Source organism: Diabrotica undecimpunctata, chromosome 10 (genome assembly GCF_040954645.1).
Source record: "Diabrotica undecimpunctata isolate CICGRU chromosome 10, icDiaUnde3, whole genome shotgun sequence".
NCBI classification, from domain to species: Eukaryota; Metazoa; Arthropoda; class Insecta; order Coleoptera; family Chrysomelidae; genus Diabrotica; species Diabrotica undecimpunctata.
In genome coordinates, this window is record NC_092812.1 from 52,969,250 (window position 1) to 52,995,302 (window position 26,053).

Below are 26,053 nucleotides of genomic sequence, written 5' to 3' on the forward strand. Positions count from 1 at the left end.
AATGGAACAGGCCGATTAATACTCGGTCGGCGAGGAGCGGAAAGTGACTAATCAACACTTGGCCACGGGAAAGAATAATCCTATCTCAGATCAATACTCCAAGACCGGGTACGGAACTGCCACTAGATCAACACTCAGCAGACGCGGTTGGCCTTCAGTCAATACCCTAGGAGCAGTGGAGTTGTTATCAGATTTATACTCTGATAGAACTCAGGACGGTTGGTCTCCAGTCAACACCCAGAGGCCCGCTGGAGTTCCCATCAGATTAACACTCTAGCTTCTCTCTGGTGTTTTAACGTTCGTCGGCCTTCCATCTCCTCTAGCGTGCATCGATGGTAGAGGAACTTCTGGTGGGAATGCATGTGTACGGAGCGCTGACGGGACGTGGCAATGCACATCGTTACATTCTATATAACGAACTCGATTTTGATGTGTGTTTACAGTTGGAACAAGAATTTATGGGTTTTTTATAGGAAGGGTGAAATGATATATTGTAATTTATAAAAACAAAAATTTTATTTTCGTTAAATAGTGTACAAATATCGTTAAAACAATGCTTGAAACATAAACATCTTATGAAATAGCTTTTGCCAATAACTTTGGGCTGCGCGAATTAATAAAATTAGTTGTAGTAAACAATATTAAATTTACATAAACGTGACAGATACATCTATCTATCTTGTAAGAGTCTCTAACATATTTACAACCTATTGCAACTTTTTTTTAAAAAGCGTCGGTTATACAATAAATAATAGCAAAAGTCTTATACATCTTAACATTTTATACTAAAAATAGCAATTCAGTCAAACAGTATATGTATATTTGTATAATGGCATATATAGAAAGGCATAAATGGACGGATTGATTGATTATAGAATGTAGTTCTTCCTACATAATATTCAAATTTAATCATTTATTCATTAAGATTTATGGCAGTGATGATTAAGTATTGATTAAATACTAAATGTCTAATAATGCACTTTTCTGGATGGAATATACTTTGCGAAATTCATCACAGATACGTATATTAATACTTGGAATGTCTAGTGTAATACTGCTAACGATAAATACAAACTCTTTGACTATATTTTAGAATATTAAGTTCTTTATAATAGCACATTTTTATGACATGTATCATCAACCAACTTGTTGTTCTTGAAATAAAAAAATCAAGTACTCTTTTGAGCATATATGCTATTAAATTTACTTTAAATTAATAACAAGTTAAAAGTATCAATTCTTTTATTTGATTTAAAAGAATTATGATTCTTTAAAAAAATGTTAGAATTTAAAATATTTAACCATGATCTTTTGTCATTTCCAGGTATGTACACATAATATACTGTTACCACATACTATACAAAAGATAAACTAATAGTGCAGGGAAATAAGCAAAAAAAGATCCTGTTAGGGACTGTGACGAATCCAAGTATCTAATTTTTTTTTTATTTTTATAGGTCTGTATAAAGAAAACATACGCTTTCTGCAGACATTTCGGCGTCTTTTTTTAATGTAAAAAATGTAATTTTTTCTTTGTTATTAACAAGCTTAATATTTGAGGTAAAGTGTAAAGTTATAAACGGCATATGTTTGTTATTTTTCTTTAAATAATTACTTTATTCCAATTTTTTTTGATTTTATTCATTTATTAACTTCTCTTTCATTTCATATTCTAAAAATAGTTAGCGCTCAACTCTTTCATTCATTATTTTCATTCAACTTTCTATTTATTAAATATTCTGTCATTAATTATCTCAATTCTAATTTTAATTTTCACTTAATATTCTAATTCCCTGTATTCCCATTTTAAAGCTTTTTTTATGTATTAAAAGATAAAGTTTTATAATTTTACCTTAACTAAGCTTTTTATTGGTGAACAAAAATCGAAAAAATGTCATTTTTACACTAAAGTGTTAATAAATAAAAAAGCCACCGAAATCTCTGCAAAAAACGTATAGGTATAGGTCTTTATATAAGCCTATAATAACTAAAAAAATATTTCAGACACCTGGATTTGTCAGTCACAAGAGAAATCTTATTTTCTTGAGCTATAAAGGTGTATATAAAAAATATATAAAAAAACAAAAGCAAATATACAATATATAAAAAACATAGAAAACGAATTAAACGAACCAATGAATATAGAAAATGGTGAAGTAAAAGTGAAGTTTTTACCGGAATAATATCGGTTTTGAAACTTAATAAAACAATTTGTATCTTAATTTTATCATTTTTAACAAATACTTCATTTACTGTCATATTTATTATATATCTAATAAACTTCATTACCTTATCGGTAATCCAATCACATACTCACTTACGCTAATATACAACACGTAAGTTTTTTTGTTTGGTACATTGAGATACATCATAACTTTAGTTACAAGGTGAAACCAGGATTACAGTTCGGACGTGTTTTCATTCAAAAATTTTTGGTTTTACTTACACTAAGTGACATAGAAATGCCCACTCAATCACCCATTATAAATTATTTTATTTTAATAAAAATTTTTCTTTGAACAGACTAAAGCCAATCTTTTGCCCTGCCTCAGAGAGAATTGAACACGTGTGGGAGGGATCGGAGAATTTAGAGCATCCTCCTCGAACTCTTAGGGAAAGTTGAAATTTAGTATTAATAGGGTTTTTCACATTGTATTTGTATTATTCTAATGTCAAGTTAATGTGATATATTACAGTTGGTAACCCAAATAATTTTAATAAAAACATTACTATTAAGAATACACATTTTGCCTATTTTATCTGCAATAAATATATAATTCACAAAAGGTTATGGGAGCCCAGACACCACAGTTTTGTAGATAAAATAGATGTCTAGTAAAAAAATAGGAAAACGTTCTATATAAAAATTAAGAAAATGCTTCCAAATTCCAAGGCTGAAAAAGAAAAATCGAGAAAATGGATTTTGAACGTAATACTAAACAACTAAATGGAGAATCGGAATGGCCAAAGTTGAAAAGTAAAATGCAGGACTACCATGAAGTCTGCTTAGATGTGATAGAAGAGAAGTTAATGAATCCTGAACCTATAACAGAAACAGCAACTGAAGCTGAAAAGACAGAGTATAAGATCAAAACTGATTTTTATAGAAAAGCAAATAGTCACGCAAAAAGTTTCATAACTAGTGCTATCAATGACAACGTTTATCAGAAAATTATGGACAAAGAATCAGTTTTTGATGCTTGGCTCGCTCTTAAGCAGCAGTTTAAAGCCTCATTAAAAGATCAGTTGTTTACACTTTGCTCAGATTTCTTTTCTTTATTATGGAGCGTTGGAGATGATGTGTCAACACATATCGCAAAGTTAAAACGAATTTTCAATGAGCTAAATTACGGACTTGAAATGAAGCAACTAAGTAAGGTACCAAATGTAATGATGATATGCAAAATTATACATATTTTACCTAGTCAGTATGAAAGCTTTAAGTCTAGTTGGATGCTATTAACTAAAGATAAAGACAAAACTCTTGATGGACTAGTTTCTCAACTATGTACATTCTAAAGAAATTTTACCAAGAATGATTGTCAGCAAGATACTAGCAATTCAGAAGCTCACCACAAAACAAACAAACCCACAAAAATCCAATCGATTCTGCAATTACTATAAAAAGAAAGGACATTGGGTCAAAGTTTGCCGAAAATGGATAGCTAACGCTAACAATATAAGCCTGATGATAGTTTCAGAAAAAGCATATATGCGGTTGATATTGTAAATGAAAAGATGATTAGTAGTTTGACAATGGTGCAACAAGACAGAATATTTTGTCACTTATAAGAGTTTCAATCCTCTACTAATATTAAATCAGCTGACAAAGAAGTTCTTATAACACTAGAAAAAGATCTATTGAAGTAAAATCATTCACTCCTAATCGCAAAGAACGAATCATTAAACTCAGTGATGTCTGGTATGTTCCTCAAAAATCTGTTCTCAGTATTAGCAACTCAAGACAAAAATCCAAACAGTGTTTTTATATCTAATGTTACACACTGTCAACCAGAAATTAATAAAGAAGTTGTTATTACTGGAACAAGAGAAGTAAGAGGTACTTTATTCAAATGTGTCATTAAAGCAATGATTCCACAACAACAAAGATTGAACGAGATCAACATTGCAGAAGACAATGCTAGTTCCTTGCTGCAGCTCTATCATGAGCGATGGGGACATCAATATGTGAAACATGTGCAAGAAAAGCTCAAGACTGACCTTAATAAATTTCAAGCTTGAAAGATACGCATGTGAGCCCTGCGTTTATGATAAAGCCCACCATCTCCCTTTTGGTACAAAAGATGCTGTAACCTCACCTGGAGAATTAATGTCAACTGACATCTGTGGTCCAATTGAAATTTCTTATAAGAAATTTAGGTATTTGATTGTATTTAAAGATTTTTACACCAAATTTCGTTATGGATATTTGTTACGGCAAAAATCAGAAGCAAAATTGTTTTGAACATTACGATCGCCCATGCTAAAACTCAAGGACATAAGATTAAAAAACTACTTAGTGCTAATGGTGGAGAATTCGACAATCAAGACGTCAGATAACGATTTTAAGAGAACACGGAATCATTCAGAGATTAACTGCTCCGTACACACCTGAGCAAAATGGTTCTAGTGAACGAGAAAATCGTATCATTGTTGAAATGGTCAGAAAATAGAGGTTAATTCTAAAGTACAGTTCCCTGAATCTTTATGGACAGAACAAGTTGGTACAGCAATTTATATCCTGAATCGAACAGAAAAGTCAATGGTGAAAGGGAACTTAGATATGAATAGCTAAGAAACCTAAAATAAATCACCTAAGAATCATAGCTACAACTTATTAGGCGCATGTTCCAGTGCAAACAAGAAAGAAAATTGACAAAAAGGCAATCAAAGGCTATTTGATTGGTTGTGATGGAGAAGAAAGATACAGAATTTGGGTTAAGGAAGAGAATAAGGTATTCTTGTCAAGAGATGTTAAATTTTTGGAAAGACTAACTGATTTTCAGGAAAAAATTCAATTGCCTCTACAAGTTAAGACCTTCCTATATATCCTAGAAAATTTATTTACCTTCAATAAATATACAATTCACAAAAGGGAGGAGTTAATTAGGGCATAGAGCGAGATACCTAAGAAGAATATTGACCATCTAATCAGAAACGAACACAGGCACATCCAAGAGTAATTTAATTGATTTATCCCTGTCAGTTATTTCAGTCATATCGTTTGTTTATTTTGCTACACTGCATAATTCTACAAACTATTTTCAAAATATAATGATTTATGTTTTGTTTTCACCAAACAGAACTCGACATACCACACAAAAAATTTTAGGTACTATATTATAATAATCTTAAGTATAATTTGAACACATTATTTTGATTCATTGTTCACTAAGATGCCTCAATATAGCAGCAAAAAACTTAAACTTAAAAACAATATTCAACATTTTGATTCCTTAGTGTTAAACTTAATTTATAACCAAGTTTTACACAAAAAACATTTGTTTATACATAATAAAAACTAAAAAATTTTAAAGGCTTTCTGAAATCGAAGTACGACTCTTCTAAACGTCTGTTTGAGGAATGCTTGGCGGTAACTCAGGTTGTTTTTTTCGTTTAACTGGTGCAGTTGGCGTACCCTGTCTAGGAGGATGAGACTCTACACTAGGGTTGCTATTTACAAAACCTTGCATCTCTTTCATGGAAACACTGTGGAAAGAAGACTCGCTGTAGGAGCGGGGAGGTACTATGCGAGTACCGTATTTTTCTATGTACTCGTTGACTTCAGGACTGCGGTTGTTCTCGATACCATCATTGTCCGCGTCATTGTCAGTGGTGTAAAGATAAGGGTTGTAGTATCTGTCTGATGACCTAAAACACATTATTGTATTATTCAAATATGTGTTTATTAAAATATATTGTATTTCTCTGTAATATAACTAATCCAAAACTTTCATTCCTACATAGCCTACACATCAGTAGCGATAATGGATTACGACTGAAAAACTTAGCAGCAGCACTCAATATGACAGTCGATAGCACCTATTTTGAACACAAAAACATACAAAAGGTAACCTGGACCTCCCCTGACAAAGAACAACAAGTCAGATTGATCACATCTTAATAGATTCAAGGCATTGAACAGACGTAATAAACTGCAGAAGTTATAGAGGCGCAAACATAGACTCAGATCATTGCCTAGTGATCTCAACATTGCATTTTAAGAATTTTAAGCACCAGTAAATAAAATGGATATAAAAAAATGGAATGTTCAAAAGCTGAGAGAAGCGACAATTGCAGAACGGTACTCGGAAAACATCACTAACAAGCTAAGAAATCAAAATGTAAATGAAGAAGGCCAGACAGATATAGACTCCTACTGGACCAGAATAAAGGAAGACATTGAAGCAGCAGCGAAAGATGAAATAGGAACATAAATTTGTGCCCGTAAAAATCATTGGTTTGACGATGAATGCAAGAAAAAATGAAGCCTAAAAATGAAGCCTTCTAAATGCAGCGTAAAAAATATTTTCCACAGTACTATGTCACTGTATGGCACCATATGCAGAACGGATAGAAGGAAAATGCCAGGCTGGTTTCAGATATGGTAAATCGACAATTCATCAGATTGCAACCCTGAAACAAATTTTGGAAAAAAACACTGGAATATGGCATTGATACTCATTTATATTTATAGACTACAAAGCAGCCTACGACTCTGTGAATAGAAGAGAAATAATTAAAGCAATGAAAGAGCTAGGAAAACCAAATCAGTTGGTAAATTTAACAAAACTAACTCTTGAAAAAGTTGAATGTAGAGTATGAATTCAGGGGGAACTGCCTGAACCTTTTAAAAAAAATAACAGGCTGCGCCAGGGAGACCCTCTCTCCTATATACTGGTTAATCTAGCTCTGGAAAAAGTAATACGTATGTCACAAATCACAATCACTTGTTCAATATATAATAAATCAGTGCAAATCCTGGCCTATGCTGATGATATCAATATTGCTGAGAGACCTGAAAACGCTGTACGAGAGGCGTATGTAGCATTAAAAAAAAATTAACTACAAACATGGGTTTAATAATAAACACCAACAAAACGAAGTATATGAAAATAAGCACGCAACCACAAATCCTACGAACTATACCTGGGAGCGCTCCTTAACACTGAAAATAATACTACCGCAGAGATAAACTGCAGAATTTGCTCGGCCAACAGATGCTATTTTGGGCTCAATCTCCTCCTTAAATCCACAATTATATCGAAAAATACAAAAAAAACTCTACAAAATAATAATACGCCCAGTCCTAACATATGGTTCAGAGACCTAGACTCTAACAAAAAATAATGAAAACATGTTAGAATGTTTTGAAAGAAAAGCACTAAGGTGAATCTATGGAGCAGTGAATGACAATGGAGTGTGGAGAAGCCGATACAACTTCGAAGTTTATAGAATATACCAGGAACCTGATATCGTAAAACATATTAAGATAGAACGTCCGAGGTGGATAGGGCATGTAATGCGGATGGAACAAAATGATCCAGCGAGAAAAACGCTCCTTGATAGACCCATTGGTTAGAGGAGAAGAGGAAGACCCAGAACAAGGTTCCTTGATAACATCGATTAAGACATGAGAAATATGGGAATACGTGCTTGGCAGAGAAAGGCGATTGATACGGACAACTGGAGAGAAATTCTTTTGTAAAGCCAGAATGATGATGAAACTTTCAATCCTAATCCAAAATAGTCGCAACTTCGTTAAATGTACCATACACACAAAATTTAGTAAGCTACAGTGTGCCATGACCTAGTGTGTATTGATTCTCGTTAAACAAGATGGAGCATGTCACATAGAAAAAGCTAAGTACACTATAAACCCAACTTGCAAGTTACTTTAGTTAGTAGTGACTTATCTACAGTTAAAGTAATATATGAATTTAAAAAAAATTGACTACTCCAACTAACTACATACCGGAAACCTTCTACGTTAAGGCAACAACGTTTTTATTACCTTCCTTACCTCTTTGCATTCCTCCATAAAATACAGCAAATGACAAGAAGTACAATTAACAACAAGCAAGCTCCTGAAACACTCCAGAATGCTATTTGCAATGGCGCTCTTGGTTCCCACCAAAACTAAAATAAAATAAGAAAAAATCTTACTATCTTTTCCACTGCACGTTATGGGGGTATGTCACAATGTTAAAATTGATATACTTTTTAGGTACAGTTATCATCACTATTTCAAAACAAATCTTTAACTTATGATTATGTATGTGAACTGTAAACTTTCTATTTTAATGATATCTAGTTCAAATTTCCAAAAAAAGCAGTACATTTTTCATAACTGTACTTAAATGAATCCATGTCATCACTTACTTGGTAACCTGCCTAACTTATTTGGTATTGTCTAATCATTGTTGAACTTGGGTACAAAATAACTACGTTAAATGATTAACTATCCAAAAAGCTTTATTTTAAGCAAACGTTCATTATCCATATTGCCACAATTTTTAAATTAACTGTACCTAAAGATAAAATTATAATATTTCAAACTAGGGATTTTGTTGATATTACCGTAACAAGTTTTGGTAGTGAGAAATTAGTTCGGCTGTTACTTAATAGATGGGAAAATTAGTTATTAAAATATTACTTCGTTTTGCCGATTTAAATTTCTTTAAATTTATAAATAAAGAAATAAGTATATTTACCTCCGTTGTAGGTGGATAAGTAGGTACAAGATGGCCCACCAAAGTAGGAATATATTGAGACCAGAAAGCTGATTCGGTCTGTCGAAAGTTCCACATTATCGAAGAATTATAAGTCGTATTCAAATTGAGATATTTTAGCTGTCCGTGTTTAGATTCTTCAAAATGTAGTCCTAAAATTTGAGTATGAGTAGGATTTCCATATCTAGCAAAATCCGAATATGCCTTCATGAAGAAGTGACTCATATTTCTGTCGTTTCTCGTCCACTGATCACGAACAAATCGTTCTTCAGAAGGTAACATTTCAACATCTAAGAATGGCGCTCCACATAAAAGGTAGTGCTCGATGTCATGGGGAACTTTTCTCCATTCAGAAAGGTTAAATGATTCCACAGTAGTATTTAATACATACATATAGACTGGTACATTTTGTTCAATCAATAGTTTTACCATTTTATCATTTGGAGCAGTGTATAAAAAGTCAGAAAGTAGCTAAAATAAAATAAAATAAAAAGCTATAGTAAACAAAAATTTACAGAATGGTTTGGGTTTTTCAGGACCCATACAATTTACAATTAAATAATCCAAGGACTCGTAGTTAAAAAAAAAAAGAATTTAGTACAGATTACACAAGGGCAACCAAGTATTATAGTACAATATAGTATAATAAAAATAGCCATTACTGTATGAATAATATATTAATAGAAAATATAATACATATATGTATATACACAGGATGGACTTAATTATCTCTTAAATGGGTAGTCTGTATTATACAAAAAGGGGAAAACACCTATTTTGCAATATGAAGATTTGAAATGTGATGTTTGGAATGTTGCCAGATTTACCATTTTTCTGATAATTAAATACAACACTACTCAGAAGAATCAAAATGTTCCTACCTGTATATATTCATTTCTTATGTGTGTAACATTATCTGGATCAGGCCAATACGTATACATATACTTTATTGCATCGAATATTCCATTGGGATTTAAAGTATAGTTGTACCTTAAAACCAGCTCTCTTACTTTTTGATCAAAAAAATCTTGATTTATTCTGAAATTGGGCTCCAATGTTTTGCTGGAAGCTAAAAATTGCAAGATATAATAATATATAACAATTACAGTATTATCTACTTCAATATAGGTTATTGTTAGTGTAAATATATTCTTATAAATGTTAAAAAATATTTACTTATAAATCCAGCTGCCTCTTGTAAGGTAACACTTGACATATACCGTAAACCTTGGTTAAATGACCTCTTCTTGATTAGAGTTTCAATATTGTCACTGATAAAATGCCAATCTTTTCTATCCCATCCTTCATAATCAGGCACTGTCACATTCATTTCTATGACAGGTGCCCAAGGAAAAAGGCCTACCTCAGGTGGGAATTCAGCATTACCTATTTCAAAAGCACTTCTAGAATTTTTAAGACAATTTACCAGTTTCCATGATGATTCTATGCTACATCCAATTTGTCTTCCAAAAACTCTACTGGTATTCTGAGCTCTGTATCTGTCAAATATCATTGCCCAATCTGCAACTGCCGAACCACTCTGAAATAAATTAAAATAAATTATGAAAATTCTAGAAGTTTTGTATATTTCTCCCACAATGTCTTTAACTCCTATATTTGAGAAAATTGTCTTACCTGTGCAATGACTTTAGTAACAATATGACTTGTTTGGGGAGCAACCATAAGCAACCCAGCAGAAGCAGCTCCAGCACCAGGTCCAAATAGTGTTATACTATCTCTATCACCATTAAAATGTTCTACATTGTCATACACCCATTTTACAGCCATTGCTTGATCCAGTATCCCATAATTTCCAGGGGAATTTACATCACCTGTACTCAAAAATCCTAAAGCTCCTAGTCTGTAATTAAATGTGACAACCACAACTTTGTAGAAGGTAGCCATGATGTGACCAGGAAATGTGTTAGAAGCTCCATGAATGAAGTCACCTCCATGAATATAGATCATTACTGGATATTTGTGTCCTGTTCCTTCTGTCTGAAAAATATAAAATGGATATATGGAAAATTATGGACAAATTAAATATCGATAATGATCAATAAATGATTACAGAACCAAAAATTATTATTTCAATATAGTGAATTATCGAAATTAGTTGTGGGAATACAACATTGATGTCCACAGCATATTCATAGACTTTAAAAAGGCCTATGACTCAATTAGTAGACAAAATTTATATAAAATATTGCATAGCTTTAACATCCCCCCCACAAGGTTGAAGGAAGGATGAAGTGGTAGTGGGTGCATAAAATTTGCTAGTTGTGAGAACCTGTAGAAGATCGGCGCAGGACCGGCAAGGTTGAAGGCTTAGTTTAGAGGAGGCCAATGCTCGATTTGAGCTATAGTGCCATTGGAGAGAGAGAATTATCTAAAAATAAATTGGATAGAAAAATAGGAATAAAGAAACAAACCTTGAAATGTTTTGTTGTATACACTGAATAAAAAAAGGAATTATTGGGGCATAAATTATTCTGTTAAATAGTTCTTTACATTTCTTTATTACTTCTTTCCATTTTCCTCTATTATGTGTTCTATTCTCTAATTCTTTTAATATTCTATTCATTTTCATTCATTTAACATAAAGACTGTCGAGTATCTACAAGGAGCAGTAAAGGAATCCCAAAGAAGTGGGACATGGTGAACAGAAAGGAAATAAGATTGGTATGCGTCAACATAAAAATACAATTAAAGTTTGTGACTGCATAGTGATTAAGACAATTAAAATTACGAATGTCTTATATAAAATGAAGGATTTATTAAGGTTTTATCAAATAAGGTTAAATATCAAAATGCTGTTCAAACCAGTCTACAAAATTCGCAAAATACTTACTATGTCAGGAGTAAAAACATTAAGATACAAGCAATCCTCATCAACATCTCGTATTCCTAAAGTAGCACCTGTGTATCTAGCTGGTTGTGGACATGCTGGACCAAAATCCACTGCCTGCATTAGTTGCCAGCTTTTGTGAAGTCTCGGAGGCTAAAATATATATTTTATTTCAATTTTTTATAAAAAATGTACAATAAAATAATACATGGGCCTTTGGTATAGTTTTTTTTTTTAAATAAATGCACATTATACAAATAAAATAGAATAGAATATTATGGGAAGAACAATAAAATAAAACTTAAAATAAAGGGCTGATCTGGTTTTACAAAATCTTATTTTGATGTAAACTGAAAGGGTTTCAATCTAATACATTACAAATTAAGTGTTATACAAGCATTTTAAAAAAAAAAAATATGACCATTTTCAGTACCATTTTTCAATTCTGAGTGCTAATTATGCAAGAACAATTGATCAAAATAAAAGCTTAAATTAAAACTTATCCAATGCAGTGTTTTATGATTGTATGGCTATATTTTTAGATGTTATAACACAGAGTAGGTTTCAAAAATTCACTAATTTGTGCATGAAATCAACCTTTTTTATCCACAGCCTGGACTAAGATTGCAAACAAAAAAGAAAAAGAAGTATAATTGTAGGAATAAGATAATGAGGAATAACAGAATGATACCAAACCAGGAATAAACACATTGACAGAAAGTAATTGATAATATTGAAAATAAAAAAATAAATAGCTGCATTCCAATATTATTTAATCTCACCTTAAATCTACCTTCAAGAACAGGTGGTTGAGCATATGGGATACCTAAAAAGGCGCTTGCAATACCTTGCTGTCTTTCGATGAATTCTGAGCCTGGTCTATATAAGGATTCTGGATCAGGATTGTCAAAAAGGTAAACTTGAAATCCTTGAACAGTTCCATAAACTGTATCAACAAATACATCCCTTAGTTTTTCCCTAGTTTGGTCCCTTTTTTTACCTTGTAGATCTTCTCGCCAACCTCCTAGAATTCCAGGTAAAATAGGTTCTGCAATTCCAGCCTATAAATATAAATGATATAGTAAATATTTCAATACCTAAATATTAAAATCAATAATAGCAGCTTATTTCGATAGCACACTCTTTTTTTAAAATTTTAGCACCTAGTTTTTAGTTAAAATTTTAGGAATGTTCATCCTACTTTAGTTAAGTACAAATAGTGTTCGACACATGTTAAAATAACTAAATATTAATAATAACTCACTAAATATTGTTTAAAAATGTTGTAAATATGTTAGTGAATAATGATTTTACAAAGGATGTCTTGTGTATGCAAATCAATAATATTGTACAAAGTAGGAAGTAGCCATATAGAATATGTTTTCTTGTGTTTATGTGTGAAAAATAGCTTAAATAAAACATCACTGCATTACTTTGATGAAATTTGACAACTGGTATGAATATGTAAAATAGAATTACATGATTACCCAATTTCTATGGAATAGACAGGTAGCACATGTAGCAAGACAAGACACCAACAGATGGTCTCATAAAGTGACATTCTGGAGACCTCGAGAAACAAAAAGAAGCGTGGGAAGACCCAAAAAGAGATGGATAGACGATATAACAGCTATAGCTGGAAAACAGTGGATGAGAATTGCAAAAGATAGGGAAGCGTGGAAACAATTGGAGGAGGCCTATGTCCAACAATGGATGAATGAAGGCTGAAGAAGAAGAAGACAGGATTACTTAAACATAATTTATGTACATGCCATTCATTCATACACTGTATATATCATTTTATAAAGGACAAAAAGTGTAGTATTTAATTCATAATGCAGAAAATAAGGAAATTATATTAAAAAATAAAACTACTCATTTCTAATGATAATAATAATTATCATGACTCATTACATGAAGAAGTACTGTGAGCAAGGATTGATTAATTAAAAACTATTAAAACTACTTTATGATTAATTCATTGATCTTTTACCGCTATTTTCGGTTTGCTAGGATATAAAATAGATATTACTGTATTAAATAAATATGTATGTCATGATTAATTCTAAAATCTGAAAAAAAACATACCCTATCATATGAAAATCTTTCATACCCTATCATATGAAAATCTTTCATCCTGTCCTCTGATTCTGGGATCTCCTGGCCTTTGGCCGTAATAATTTGAGTTATAATTCTGTCCATATCTTCTCCCTTTATATAAGTATGTAGAACTATGATCATACTCTGGATTATTGGGAATATATGGTGGCCGTGGGCCAAATTCGTCAAATGAATTAGGAATGTTTTGTTGATACCCATTTGAATACCTTGTGTATTCATCGTATTGCCCTCCAGTATCACTTAAACAAAATATTAATAATAACAAAATGATTTTATACTGTTTTCTATAGGGCGGCGCCATTGTTCATCATACTTTGTTTTTGTGTTTAGTGTTTATATTTTGACAAGTGATAACTGAACACAGCACCAAAAAATATAGATGGAAGGATTTTTCACTGTCATTTTTCAGTGTCGGCAAAAAATACACAAAACATTCAAAACAATAGAAGTTGATCATGATTTTAGTTCCTTAGTTGTACCACTAGGGAGCGGTCATATCTCTTTCCTTGTCTAAGGTCACCGGTCGGTCGGTGCTAAGGCACAGTATATTGCCACAGAATAATAAACAATCAGAATGCCGGAATGCCCACTCTTGCCCACTCTGCTTGAAAACATAAGTACGCGCATCTCGTTCACGCAGACGGAATCATCCATGTTTTAAACGGAACCAGTGCTGTTCAGTGACATTTTATCTGGTGTGCATAGAATAATTAACCCGGTTTAATTTATTTACGGCAACTATAGACATAATATACACTATTTTATTCGTACTTTTAGTTAGAGAATGGATTAAATTATTTTAAATGTACTAAATTATTAATCTCTAAAAATTTAAGTTACAGTTCTTTCGTAGCTTGTCACAAATTTCTCAATTCGAGTTTATGTTTCCGTGACAAAACTTCAAAGGCGGCATCTGAGAGTGGGCATTCTGATTGTTATTTATTCTGTGATATTGCTTTATAAATTCTTCAGCAATATACTGTGTCTAATACTCTGCTGAAAACTGAAAATTAAAATTGAACATATATAAAGTATTTTACATAAGAGTGACAGAATCGACAATGGAAATAACGGTTACAAAATTGATAATTGTATACCTTTGCGCACTCATTGATCATAATAATCAACAGACCACATTAAATTATTTATTTTATTTTGTCTTCAAACATAAGCAGGTGTCTGTTTTACAAGAAAATATCCTGTAAACAGACCTCTACTTCCATGTTGGATCGCTCATCTTAGTATTCAGAACATCTCTCTACAGAGATAGAGCATATAAGTTTTAAGGTCCACAACAAAGAAACACATAGTGCAGAACAATGATAACCGACATAAAATAACTTGGTATAATCTATCTGTGATATTCTGATATTCTACCTCTACAATTGTAATAAAATGTCAATAATGTCAAATATGAAAGCTGAATAAATTATAAGTAAAAAATAATACAATATTTGGATTAGTTTTACAGTGAAATTAAAAGCCTCTTTTAGGATAATATAAATATTTCTGCTTTCTAAACGAAGTAAGGTCAGCTCATAAAGAAAATGTTAAAATAATTAATTATGTCTATTGTGGAATACTTTTGGGAATCTAAGGCTTCTTCACTGGTAAGATTAAATATTTCCTCACTGTTAATATTAAATCATTACCATTCACTACAGCTAATTTTTCATAAAATTTAGTAAGCAAAGCTATATTTACTCTAATATATCTTGAGAATTTATACATTTTTAAAATCAATTCTGATAGTCTATTATAGGCACCTGTCAATAAAATAGAAATTTGTATGATTTAAGGTACTTATTTAAGCAATGTTTAAAAAAGATAGTGTTGTTTTGCCATTTAGTTTATTTTGTTTAAATAATCTCAGTTTTTAAATCTAGATAAAAGAAAGTTACCTGTCAATTGTGTGAAAAAGTGTAAATGGTGGAAATAGAAATAATATATTACCTAATATTTTTAACCATTTAAAAATAAGATATTAGAAGTAAGGTCTATTAGATTCTTCCTTCCATGTAGGTTATAAATAAACAATAAGTACATATCTTAACAACTTCACTGCCCCAATGGTAACATATACCCGGAGTCTACCACAACCAACATTTTTAATATTAAAGCAACATCTACTTCTGCATCTCATTTGAATCATGGGCGTACATATGACTTTATGTTTGTTTCTCTATGAAAACTCAGTAATATGATAGAAAGAGATCTGTCAAGGTATCATTTTATCTATTGTTTTCTATTTGTCCTACTCCATAAACTTTTTAACATTTTGTGTGTGGATCACATGATAATATGATTACTATCTTTCATTATCACAGAGCCAAGTCATTGCTCACATTTTAACACTATAAATGGCAATACTAGGTCTCTTTTTATATAGTAATGTTCAAAAATAAGGTGTTAAAGGAAAAAGATTTTTAAAGATGGTAATATTATTATAATACTTACATATTAATATTTTTCAGATGCATGGTGATAGTGCCATAGACCCATGTGTGTTATTAAGAATTTCTGCATCCAAAGCTAAACTAGATTGAATAACTATTTTAGTAATATCACTCCCAAAGAAAATAAAATGGGTGACTTGTACTTAAATGTCAATTTGGTGTTAGATAGTAAACCAATCTCAGTTCCTTATACTGCAAATAAGACAACAGCTGAAGATATTTGTATTTATATTTGTAAACAACTGAATATTGGAAACTTGACCCGTCATGTGTTTGGTCTTCGTTTAACTGGAAAAAATGTTTTCCTTATGTCAGCAGCTACCTTCACTGAAAAACCTTCACCTCTTGACTTTAGAATAAGATTTAAAGTTGCAAATGTATTCAAGCTAAAGAAATTAGATATCAATACCTATAACTATTATTTCCACCAAGCAAGAAATGATGTTCTAGAAAATAAGATACCAGATATTATTTATGAAAAGTGTAGAAGGGAATTAGTCGGATTAGGGATTACTGATATGTTTAGAGTAATGTTAGAAAAAGACATACCAAGAGAAACTGTGGAGAGTGAATATAAGAAATATATTCCTAGAGAGGTTATAAAGAGGCATGCATTTTTTATCAAGAAGCCAATACATGACACACTTGGTAAATTACAGAAATCTGATCATGATGCATCATATGTGAAAACTGAGTATTTAAAACAGTTGGAAACATTGGCACCTGAATACTTATCTGAATCATATAAAGCTATAGTGGATCAAGATGGGTCTATTTGTAATATAATTATAAAAGTTTCTCCTTATCATCCTACAGAACCAGGTGTGAAATATTGTTTGGAATCAAAGAAGGATCAGTGGAATTTAATATGTACAATAGAAGATATTGGTTTTGTGTCTATAAGAGATGATGGCACAACAGAAATTAGTCGTAGAAATGGAATACCATTTTATTTAAAATTTAACACATTAAGTATACTATATTCATTTATAAGCCTATTAGATGGTTACTATAGGTTAACTTGTAAGTGGACTTTTAACATTTGTAAAGAAGTATATACACCTTCTCTACAAAAGCTGCATTTTATGAAATGTCATGGTCCAGTAGGAGGAGAGTTTTCTTATGCTAAATTAGAAGAAAAAAGGGGAAATAGAGCAGGGTGTTTCATTGTTAGAGAGAGTGAATCAAAATATAATGACTATTACATAGATGTTTGTATAAAAGATAACTTAAAGCCCAGAACGTTCAAATTAGAAAAGATAAGTGGTGGTGAATTGATTTTTACTAATGACTTAGCTAATGATTTAACAAAATATAAGAGTATTCAACAATTAATGTCAGCTTATCAAGATCCTAATGCTTCAGTATACTTGCAGGAGTGTCTACCTCCCTCTGAATATGACATTTCGCCACTTCTTCTTTGTAGAAGTGAGACTTTGGTTGGGGATTTATTGACTGACAGCTCTGTGTTAAATTCCATTAATATGCCCTCATTACCTGTATGCATAAATTGCAAAAGTTTACAGGTGTTTAAAGGTCAAGAAAAAGAAGGCTTTAGTGGTATAACATTAGTTCATCGGAGTATGTGGAAAATAACTAAAGGTAAAAAAATTGAAGTCGCTATGAAACTTTTAAAGAATAATTATTCAGACCGATATGTGAAACAGTTTCTGTCACTTGCAGGTCAGTGGGCGTTTTTACAATCTAGTTCAATAGTTAGATTGTATGGCATTGCTTTTACTAGTGATATTGCACTTGTTTTAGAATATTTTCGACTAGGTCCCCTGGATCAATATTTAAGAACACATAAAGAGACTGTAAAGCAAGTAGATTTAATTGAAGCTGCAGGCAGTATTGCGTCAGCTTTATGGCATTTAACAGAAAACAATATAGTTCATGGCAGAATTCGTTGTCGTAAAATAATGGTAAGTGTACATGATGAGAATTCATTTATTGTCAAATTAACAGATCCAGGAATTCACACAGAGTATACACCTTCTGAAGTTCATTGGATTCCAATAGAATGCTATACTAATCTCAACTATGCCAAAAGGTCTGTAGAAGCTGATGTTTGGGCATTTGCTACAACTCTGTGGGAAATGTTTATGTACGGTGAAGAAATTAAATCATTTAAATCTAACGACCACCTTCAAGCTATGAGATGGTATGCCAGTGGTAAAAGATTACCACAACCTCCTGTTTGTTCCAGCGAAATATACAGTCTTATGAAAGAATGTTGGGATAATGATCCACACAAAAGAAAAAAGCCGCAAGCAATTATGCGAGACGTTAATCAAATTTTATATCAAGTATACAATTCTAGAAGAGTACATTCATATGCAAAGGTGTTTAGTAAAGCTGACAGTCATAGTTTAAGTGGCTATTCTGTAAATAGTTCCAATATCACAGAAAGTACAATACTTTATAATGATTTAATAAACAGTACTCATTTATCAAGTGATATGTCAGACTATAACAGTTTATCAGACAGCACATCTCAGTTAAAACTGATCAATGATGATATCAGTTTTGATGAGTCTTGTACATATGAATTTTCAACCATATTTTCAAATCTAAATCTTTCCACAGCCACTACGTCTCTAGATAGTCTCAACACAATGCAAACTGTTTTTGAATTGGATGATAACTACAATGTAGTTCTTCAGGGCCGAATAGGCCAAGGATTTTATGGAGATGTATTTCAAGGTACGTTAGAATTTGTAGATAGTCAAGATGGAGAGCCGAGAAAAGTGGCAGTTAAAAAATTAAAAGCATCCTCTGTCTCTTCATGTTTACAAGATTTTGAGCGAGAAATTAATATAATGAAATCTCTAAAGCACCCGAATATAGTTGAGATCCTTGGAGTACTACGAGAACCAGAAATCTCACTCGTAATGGAATTTGTTCACCATGGATCACTTCAAAGCTACTTAAAAATTCATAAAGAATCTCTTACAGAGGTTCAGCTTCTAAAGTACGCATTAGATATTGCTAAGGGAATGGAGTATCTAGGAACAAAGAATATTGTTCATAGAGATTTAGCTGCTAGAAATATTCTTGTAGTTGATGAGAATCATGTTAAAATTTCTGACTTTGGGCTGGCTCAAGTAATAGGTACTAATGATTACTATATTGTTAAGACACCTAATAGAGAGTTACCTATTAAGTGGTATGCACCAGAAAGTCTTCGAGATGGTAAATTTTCAGTAAGATCTGATATTTGGTCTTATGGTGTTACTATGTGTGAATTATTTAATTTTGGTGAAGAGCCTATGTTAGCTCATATGGACGAAAAAATGCAGGCCCCACAGCAGCAAATTTTACTGGCAGCCTTAGAAAAAGGTTCGCGATTCCCACCTCCACCAAAATGCCCTGCTACTGTTTATGTTAGGATAATTCATCCATGTTGGATGGCAGATCCGCATGAGAGGCCAATGTTTTCTACTTTAATTTTAGAAATTACAGATCTTATGTCCCAATTTTAATTGTATTTGGGAATTAACTTTTTAACTTGACTGAGCTTTAAATAAAAATAGTATATTTATATATGCATTAGTTATTCAATTTATATATTAGTAATGGTTGAATGATTGGTTTTTCTCATAGTTTGTTATTATATTTTTTAATATAATGAATAGTGTTTTGCCTTGTTCTAATATACAGATTCAACCGTTGCTACTATATGTTGAATTATTAGTGGTGTATACAATTGACGATGTTGTGTTGGGTTTTGAATCAGACTGACAAATGTAATTTATGTGTTTAATATAAGAATTATATAAAACAGTTTTCAACAATCTTTAAATTATATTTATAACGTGTTAAAACTTGTACTTGTTCTTGAATATATATTTGTCAATAATCTGTTTACTTTCCTATCCCTAAACATCCAATTCCTTGCATTATCTTTCACAGCTGCGAATAACCGGTACTGTCTTGTAGAAATTATTAATGTTTGGAAAATATTAGTATTAACTTTTCTAGAATTACATCTGCAGCATATTTAATGATACATTGTTTCCCGTGCAACTGCAATATACATTATCAACGGCAGGAGCAGATTTAGATGTGACCTCGTATCGTTTTCATCAACGCTGATGATCAGTAAAATTGACATAGTAGTTTACAAATTTTTTTCCAATGAATCTTAATTTAGAACAAGATGAAATGGTTGCCAATGTTAGTTCATCTAGATGATGTGGAAAGAAAAGTCAGGCCTATGAAACTAAGAAAGGAGATAAAGAAAAAACTAGTTTTATTACCATTAAGTCCCTCATCAACCAGTTATCCATTTTTAAAAAAACGGACATAGAATATACAATAAAGAATAAATAACAAAATAGCTGGTTGGTTTAACAGCGAATGCAACGAGACAATAGAAATTAAGAACAGAGCAAGATTAAAGTGAATCAGATCGAAAGGAAAGGATAAAAATAAACTGGTGTAAGATAAGTTGAGGGGGCCCCGAATTGGGCTGTAGAGCCACAGTATGGATGTAAGAAAGTTAACTCTTCTTATTAAAAAATGGTAAAAATATAAATTAGGTTATGTATATATCAGTTTGTGAAAGTAGCTAACATTACAATACTCGTTTTTTTATTTCTAAGACTACTCTGATTAGGTTTTTTTGATGGCTCAATATATACAGGGCGAGTTTTTGGAGCGAAATTGGTCGATAATTTCATTATGGTACAGACTATCCAAAAAAGTTATTAAGAAAAATGTAGGTAATCTCCAGGCTTTGATAATATGTCGAATTCTATAGAGGATGATTAATAACCACGTGAAACATACAATTTTTTAAATAGGATACCCTGTAAATTTTCTTATATTTGGATTACTCTCATAATTCCTGTTCTTACAACAAAGTTTTACACTACTATAGAGGTATTTAACGAGTTATGAGCATTTTTGTTTCGATATCACTAGGAAATAAACACACTGTTTAACAGGTTAACTGCCAAGGTGATTTTAGTAAAATTTTTATCTGGCGCCAAAGTGAATATTGTAATAAGGAGATAATAAAATATTTTACAAAAGCAAAATAATTTCCACAAAAAAATTAAGAAGTTACACGTGTTGGGTTGCGTTTTATTAGGGTTTTCATACGTTTTTTAGAGGATTATTGATTGAAAATGCTGCCAAATTCACGTGGTGCATATTTATTACGATTTGCAAGGGAAAAACTACAAGGAAACGGTAAGTTTTTTGTTATTTTATAACATTTAAAAAATTAATGCGTTACATTCTGTTTAAATTTAAGTGTTTCTTTTACTTTTTTATTGACCATAATACTTGTTACGCAGATTATTTTAAATAAACATTGATTTATTATGTTTTGCCTGATTTCCAGTAATGTAAAATTATTAATTTAATATGGAAACTCACATAGTCGTACACGCCAAGTAGTCACATTTGATGTGCATTTTAAATGGAAGCGGCGGTCAGAATAGTGTTTCTGCTAGATTTATTGTCAAATGACACAGCGCCCTATATGACCGGCATGGCGCGTGGGGATAGTCGCACAAGAGGCTTATTTGACCGCTACAGCAGTGAACCTTGTAGGCGAGGAAATAAAGCATGAAAAAGATCTAGACTTCGTTTCCTCGCTTATTGACAAATATTTAATTAGTATATAGGGTTAACTACAAAAGAAAGTTGTGGTTTTCTCAAATGTTGAAATGTACAACCCTATATTTTAGTTTTTTTTCAAAAGATTGCATTTATGATATTCTTTTATTTTTATGAATAATTTTTTATAGTTAAACTCATTACTTTCCGAGATATTTTTAGTTTTCTTCAAATTTGGGGAACACATTCAATTTTGACGTGACAACGTCTTAAATTAGGTTGTGGCTCGGAGTCACTCATGAAAAAGTGTAACGCCCGCTCACGTCTGTTACGATGAGTCACCGAACGAGAGAGAGGCCCGCCGGACCGGCGAATGCCTTGCGTCTCTCTCCCACTCAAACATGATCGGTCCGCTGCGCGCGCAGCACTAGAGAATTAGGCGCGTTGAATCGGTGCGTGCTTGTGTCTCTGTCCTCAACAAAATCACTCAAATAGAAATTAGTTAAGTTTAAGTTTACATGTACAATGTTTTAGTAAACAAAATATATTTCTATAGTTAAAATTTGTGCAATTCTTATTTTCATTCAAATCCTTGTTCCTATTGTGCAATTTAATAATATTCATATCAATAAATATTCTACCGAGAAAAAGACGTTGTCACGTAAAATCTTCGCCCGTAAAACCGACTTTAACAGGCAACCGATTTTTTTTAAGTAGAAATAACTTAGTCTTGTGTAATAGTATAACAAATTACTATTATTCAATATATAACTAATACAAAACATAAATCAAAACAATATGCAGTAAATGTAACAATTTTTAGATTAATGTTATATCAACAGTATTCTAAGCCAAGAAGTTTTTAGTTCATAATATTGTCGAATGTGACAAGCAAGTATTAATAAGTGAAAGGGCACTTATATCAGTTAACAATGGTAAAACAATAGGCTTTGAAAAAATTAAAGTTTTCACATTATTAGAGGAAAGTCGCCTAATCTGGGGATAGTGCGCGTGCCGGCCTAATATGGAGTAGGTCGCTTTCGCGTAAGTACTGATTCCAACAACTATCGTATCCATTGTTTACTAATCCCCACCTTGCCAGGAGGTAACCATTCTCTCTTTTTGTGCTAACATTTTCTCTGATTTGACATTTGAGGTTAGAATACTTTTGTTTAGTAAGGAAAGTTTTTTGGTCGTGCTGCATTTTGAGTGATTAAGGAGACTTAGAGGTGAGCCTTAAATTGCTTAATACTCCAATACTGACATTTTGTCAATAAGAAGAAATTTTTTGTTGATTGGCTTCGCCATTTTATTAAGATAACAAAGCCTAGCAGTGACGATCCAGTGGTTTTGATCCTTGATGGTCATCACAAAAAATTTGGAGGTAATAACTGTAGCGTGAGAAAACCATATACACATAATTTGCCTTCCACTGGATTTGACACATTAAATTCAGCCATTAGACGTGGCATTTATGTCACCGTTCAAGACTTATTACACGCCGAAGATCACAAACTGGCTTAGGCTTAATCCAGGACGTGTTGCAACAGCCTATCAAGTAGGAAAACTTTTTGGAAACGCTTATATAAAAGTAGCGACCATGGATACAGCAATTAATGGGTTTAAGAAAACTCGGATGTTTCCCTTCCATCAGAAACGTATTCAAAGAACGTGACTTTGTCGCAGAAATGCAAGAAACAGTTAAAGAAAGAGTAGAAGAACAAACAGTTAATGAAGAAGCAGTGGAAGAGAAAACAGTCAATGAAGAAATCATAGAATGAGAAGCAATAGGGGAAAAGCAATTTTATAAGAATGTACCAGAAGAAAAAACCCCTGAAAAACAGGTTACTCCTGCATATTTGATGCCTGTTTTAACAGATTCTAAAAATATTCTAAAAAAAGAATACAAAAAGAATAAAAAAAACTAAACTTGCCCAACAAAAAAAGAAATTGTCAGTAGTCCAAGAAAAACCAAATAAACGTAAAAGAGAATCCAGGAGTTCTTCATCTTTAAATTCGGCCCCTATAGTAGAGTATCAAGATTCAGATGTAGATGACCTGGTAGAAAACTCTGAAGATTCCGTTTGTACTTTTTGCAAAACTCCATATTCTGAAGATGTCAGAGGCGAACAATGGCTGGTGTGTCAGGGCTGTTTTATGGGCTCACGTTGAATGTTCTGGGTATGAAAGAGATCGGTATATTTGTAACTTTTGCTCTGATAAATAGATTTATTGCGTGTTATTTTTAGATAACTAGATTTTTAATTCATTTAAGAAAAAATACCTTTTTGTTAGATGTATTTTTATGTCATTTTTATAAATAAATAGTTTTAGTCCAAAAAAACCCATAATGATTGAAATTATTTTGAAATTTTAAAAATGAACTTTTCTATAGAAGAATTAACAAATGTGATCTGGCTATTAGAAAAAAGTTCGAGAAATTACCTACTTGCACCCATAATATATCAAAAGTGAAGAAAAGGAATATGGTGTACTATTAGCTACTGATGAGGATCTTCACATCAGCACTCTTGAAATTTCACGTCAACATCACATTAGTCAAACTTCAGCGGTAAAAATCGTCCATACACATAAAATGCTTACCGCATACAGTTATATCAAGAATTGACAGTCGATGATTATCAATGGTCTCAGCAGCAAGTGCATAGCGACCGATTTTTTTTTGGTGACCGTCTATAAATGTTTGAGGTGGTATTGTTGGGGACTATGTGATTGGCTCACATTTCTTTGATGGCCGTGGTGAATGGTTCTATATATCTGGATTTTCTGAATAATCATTTGTTATTACTACCTACTGCAAAATGTTCCACTTAATATTCGACAAAGAATGTGGCCTAATATCGTCGCCCAGATCTCAATACCTTGTAACTCAATTTTCGATGGTTTTGTGTTTTTTGGGTTGCCTATATTAGGAATTCGAGCCGTAACGATGACAATCGTTGTGGGTTTATAGATGTTTATTTACTGCTCCATCCATTCCCGAAGCCTTATTATTTTTCTTATTGTTGAGAGTATGTTTAATTTCCTCCCTTAATATATCTTGTATATCGTCCGACCCTAAATTCTTCACCTTTTGTATTGACTATTCGATTAGCTTTGGAATAGCTTTGCTTTAATATAATGTTTCACAAATAGTTTATACTATGTATATGTAATAAGGCTGGTCTAGGTACTTATCTGAGATTTTATTTTTATTTTTGTCTTTAAATTCTAAGATTTTTACGCTATATACGATTTTTTTCCTCAACAGTATCATGCTTTTATTTTCTTCTACTTTTGACGTGACAACGTCTTAAATTAGGTTGTGGCTCGGAGTCACTCATGAAAAAGTGTAACGCCCGCTCACGTCTGTTACGATGAGTCACCGAACGAGAGAGAGGCCCGCCGGACCGGCTAATGCCTTGCGTCTCTCTCCCACTCAAACATGATCGGTCCGCTGCGCGCGCAGCACTAGAGAATTAGGCGCGTTTAATCGGTGCATGCTTGTGTCTCTGGGAAAAGACGTTGTCACGTAAAATCTTCGCCCGTAAAACCGACTTTACAGGCAACCGATTTTTTTTGTAATTTCCTTTTTCTTTTATTTGCTGATAACTTTGATATATTTTTGTTTATTCAATACACTAAGTTCTTCCATTATTTCTTTCGTTTCTTTGTTGATGTTTTCTTTTTTATGTTCGACGCAAAACCTTTCTTGGGCTGGTATTCTTGCATCTACTACCGTCTATTGTCTTGGTTTTCACCCGTATCCTTTGGCAGGAGTCCGCGTTATACTAGATTAGTATTACAAACGTGAGTGACAGAAGAGACTCTGTGCTCCATGAGCCGGATTAATAGGTATGTATGATCTCATAATATATTTATATTAACTCCTAAAACTTAAAGTGCGCCGATTTTATGATTTTTAAACCACATTGGTTACTTACAGCAACGAATTACTTTACCAACTCCGTTTGAACCGGCATACGGTGCAAGACTAGTTTCTTAATTTTATTTTCTTTTATTATCAATTTGAATATTCAATAAAACCAGCTTCTCTCTTATTCTCAGTTTATTTTACTGGATTATTTAGGATTACAGAAAATACATTTACAAAGTTTCTCCTTCCTTTTCTTGTAAAGGAAAAAGGACAGGAAGCAACAAGGAGGTTTTTAACGATTCACAATACTTAACAGTTTCTTAATTCGGTATATCACATAATTTATTCCCTTTTTAATTTCATACGGACTTTCCCATTGTCTATGTAGGATAGGAGAAAGGTATCTTTGTGGATTATATAACCAGACAAGAATGTCTACTTCGAAACT

At 32.2% G+C, this 26,053-nt stretch overlaps 2 protein-coding genes across 4 annotated transcripts; one reads left to right on the forward strand and one right to left on the reverse strand.

Moving 5' to 3' along the window:
• Nucleotides 1-497: 497 nt before the first annotated feature.
• Nucleotides 498-14,081, reverse strand: Gli (carboxyl ester lipase-like protein Gli). 3 transcript variants are annotated; one of them, XM_072545848.1, is made up of 9 exons: nucleotides 13,694-14,081; nucleotides 12,363-12,641; nucleotides 11,584-11,733; nucleotides 10,368-10,730; nucleotides 9,909-10,272; nucleotides 9,614-9,801; nucleotides 8,715-9,203; nucleotides 8,024-8,139; nucleotides 498-5,871 (listed from the first exon to the last, which is right to left on the reverse strand). In XM_072545848.1, the coding sequence occupies exons 1-9, from the start codon at nucleotides 14,000-14,002 to the stop codon at nucleotides 5,565-5,567; spliced, it is 2,565 nt and encodes an 854-aa protein (XP_072401949.1). In that variant the 5' UTR covers nucleotides 14,003-14,081; the 3' UTR covers nucleotides 498-5,564. The 3 variants fall into 3 exon arrangements, with proteins under 3 accessions (XP_072401949.1, XP_072401951.1, XP_072401950.1); XM_072545850.1 differs by lacking the exon at nucleotides 13,694-14,081 and adding an exon at nucleotides 13,669-13,685; XM_072545849.1 differs by having other exon boundaries at nucleotides 5,736-5,871; nucleotides 8,015-8,139.
• A 1,004-nt stretch (nucleotides 14,082-15,085) lies between these two features.
• hop (tyrosine-protein kinase hopscotch) lies at nucleotides 15,086-20,019 on the forward strand. The gene is made up of 2 exons (XM_072546031.1): nucleotides 15,086-15,311; nucleotides 16,176-20,019. Exon 2 carries the CDS (start codon nucleotides 16,286-16,288, stop codon nucleotides 19,640-19,642), a length of 3,357 nt encoding a protein of 1,118 aa, XP_072402132.1. The 5' UTR covers nucleotides 15,086-15,311; nucleotides 16,176-16,285; the 3' UTR covers nucleotides 19,643-20,019.
• The last annotated feature ends 6,034 nt before the right edge of the window (nucleotides 20,020-26,053 follow it).

Coding starts and splice junctions, on each gene's coding strand:
- Gli (XM_072545848.1), bottom strand. CDS start 14,002: ATGGCGCCGCCCTATAGAAAACAGTATAAAATCATTTTGTTATTATTA. Junction 10,731..11,583: donor ATGTTTTTACTCCTGACATA/GTAAGTATTTTG, acceptor TATATTTTTCAG/ACAGAAGGAACAGGACACAA. Junction 9,204..9,613: donor TAAGAAATGAATATATACAG/GTAGGAACATTT, acceptor ATTTTATTTTAG/CTACTTTCTGACTTTTTATA.
- hop (XM_072546031.1), top strand. CDS start 16,286: ATGGGTGACTTGTACTTAAATGTCAATTTGGTGTTAGATAGTAAACCA.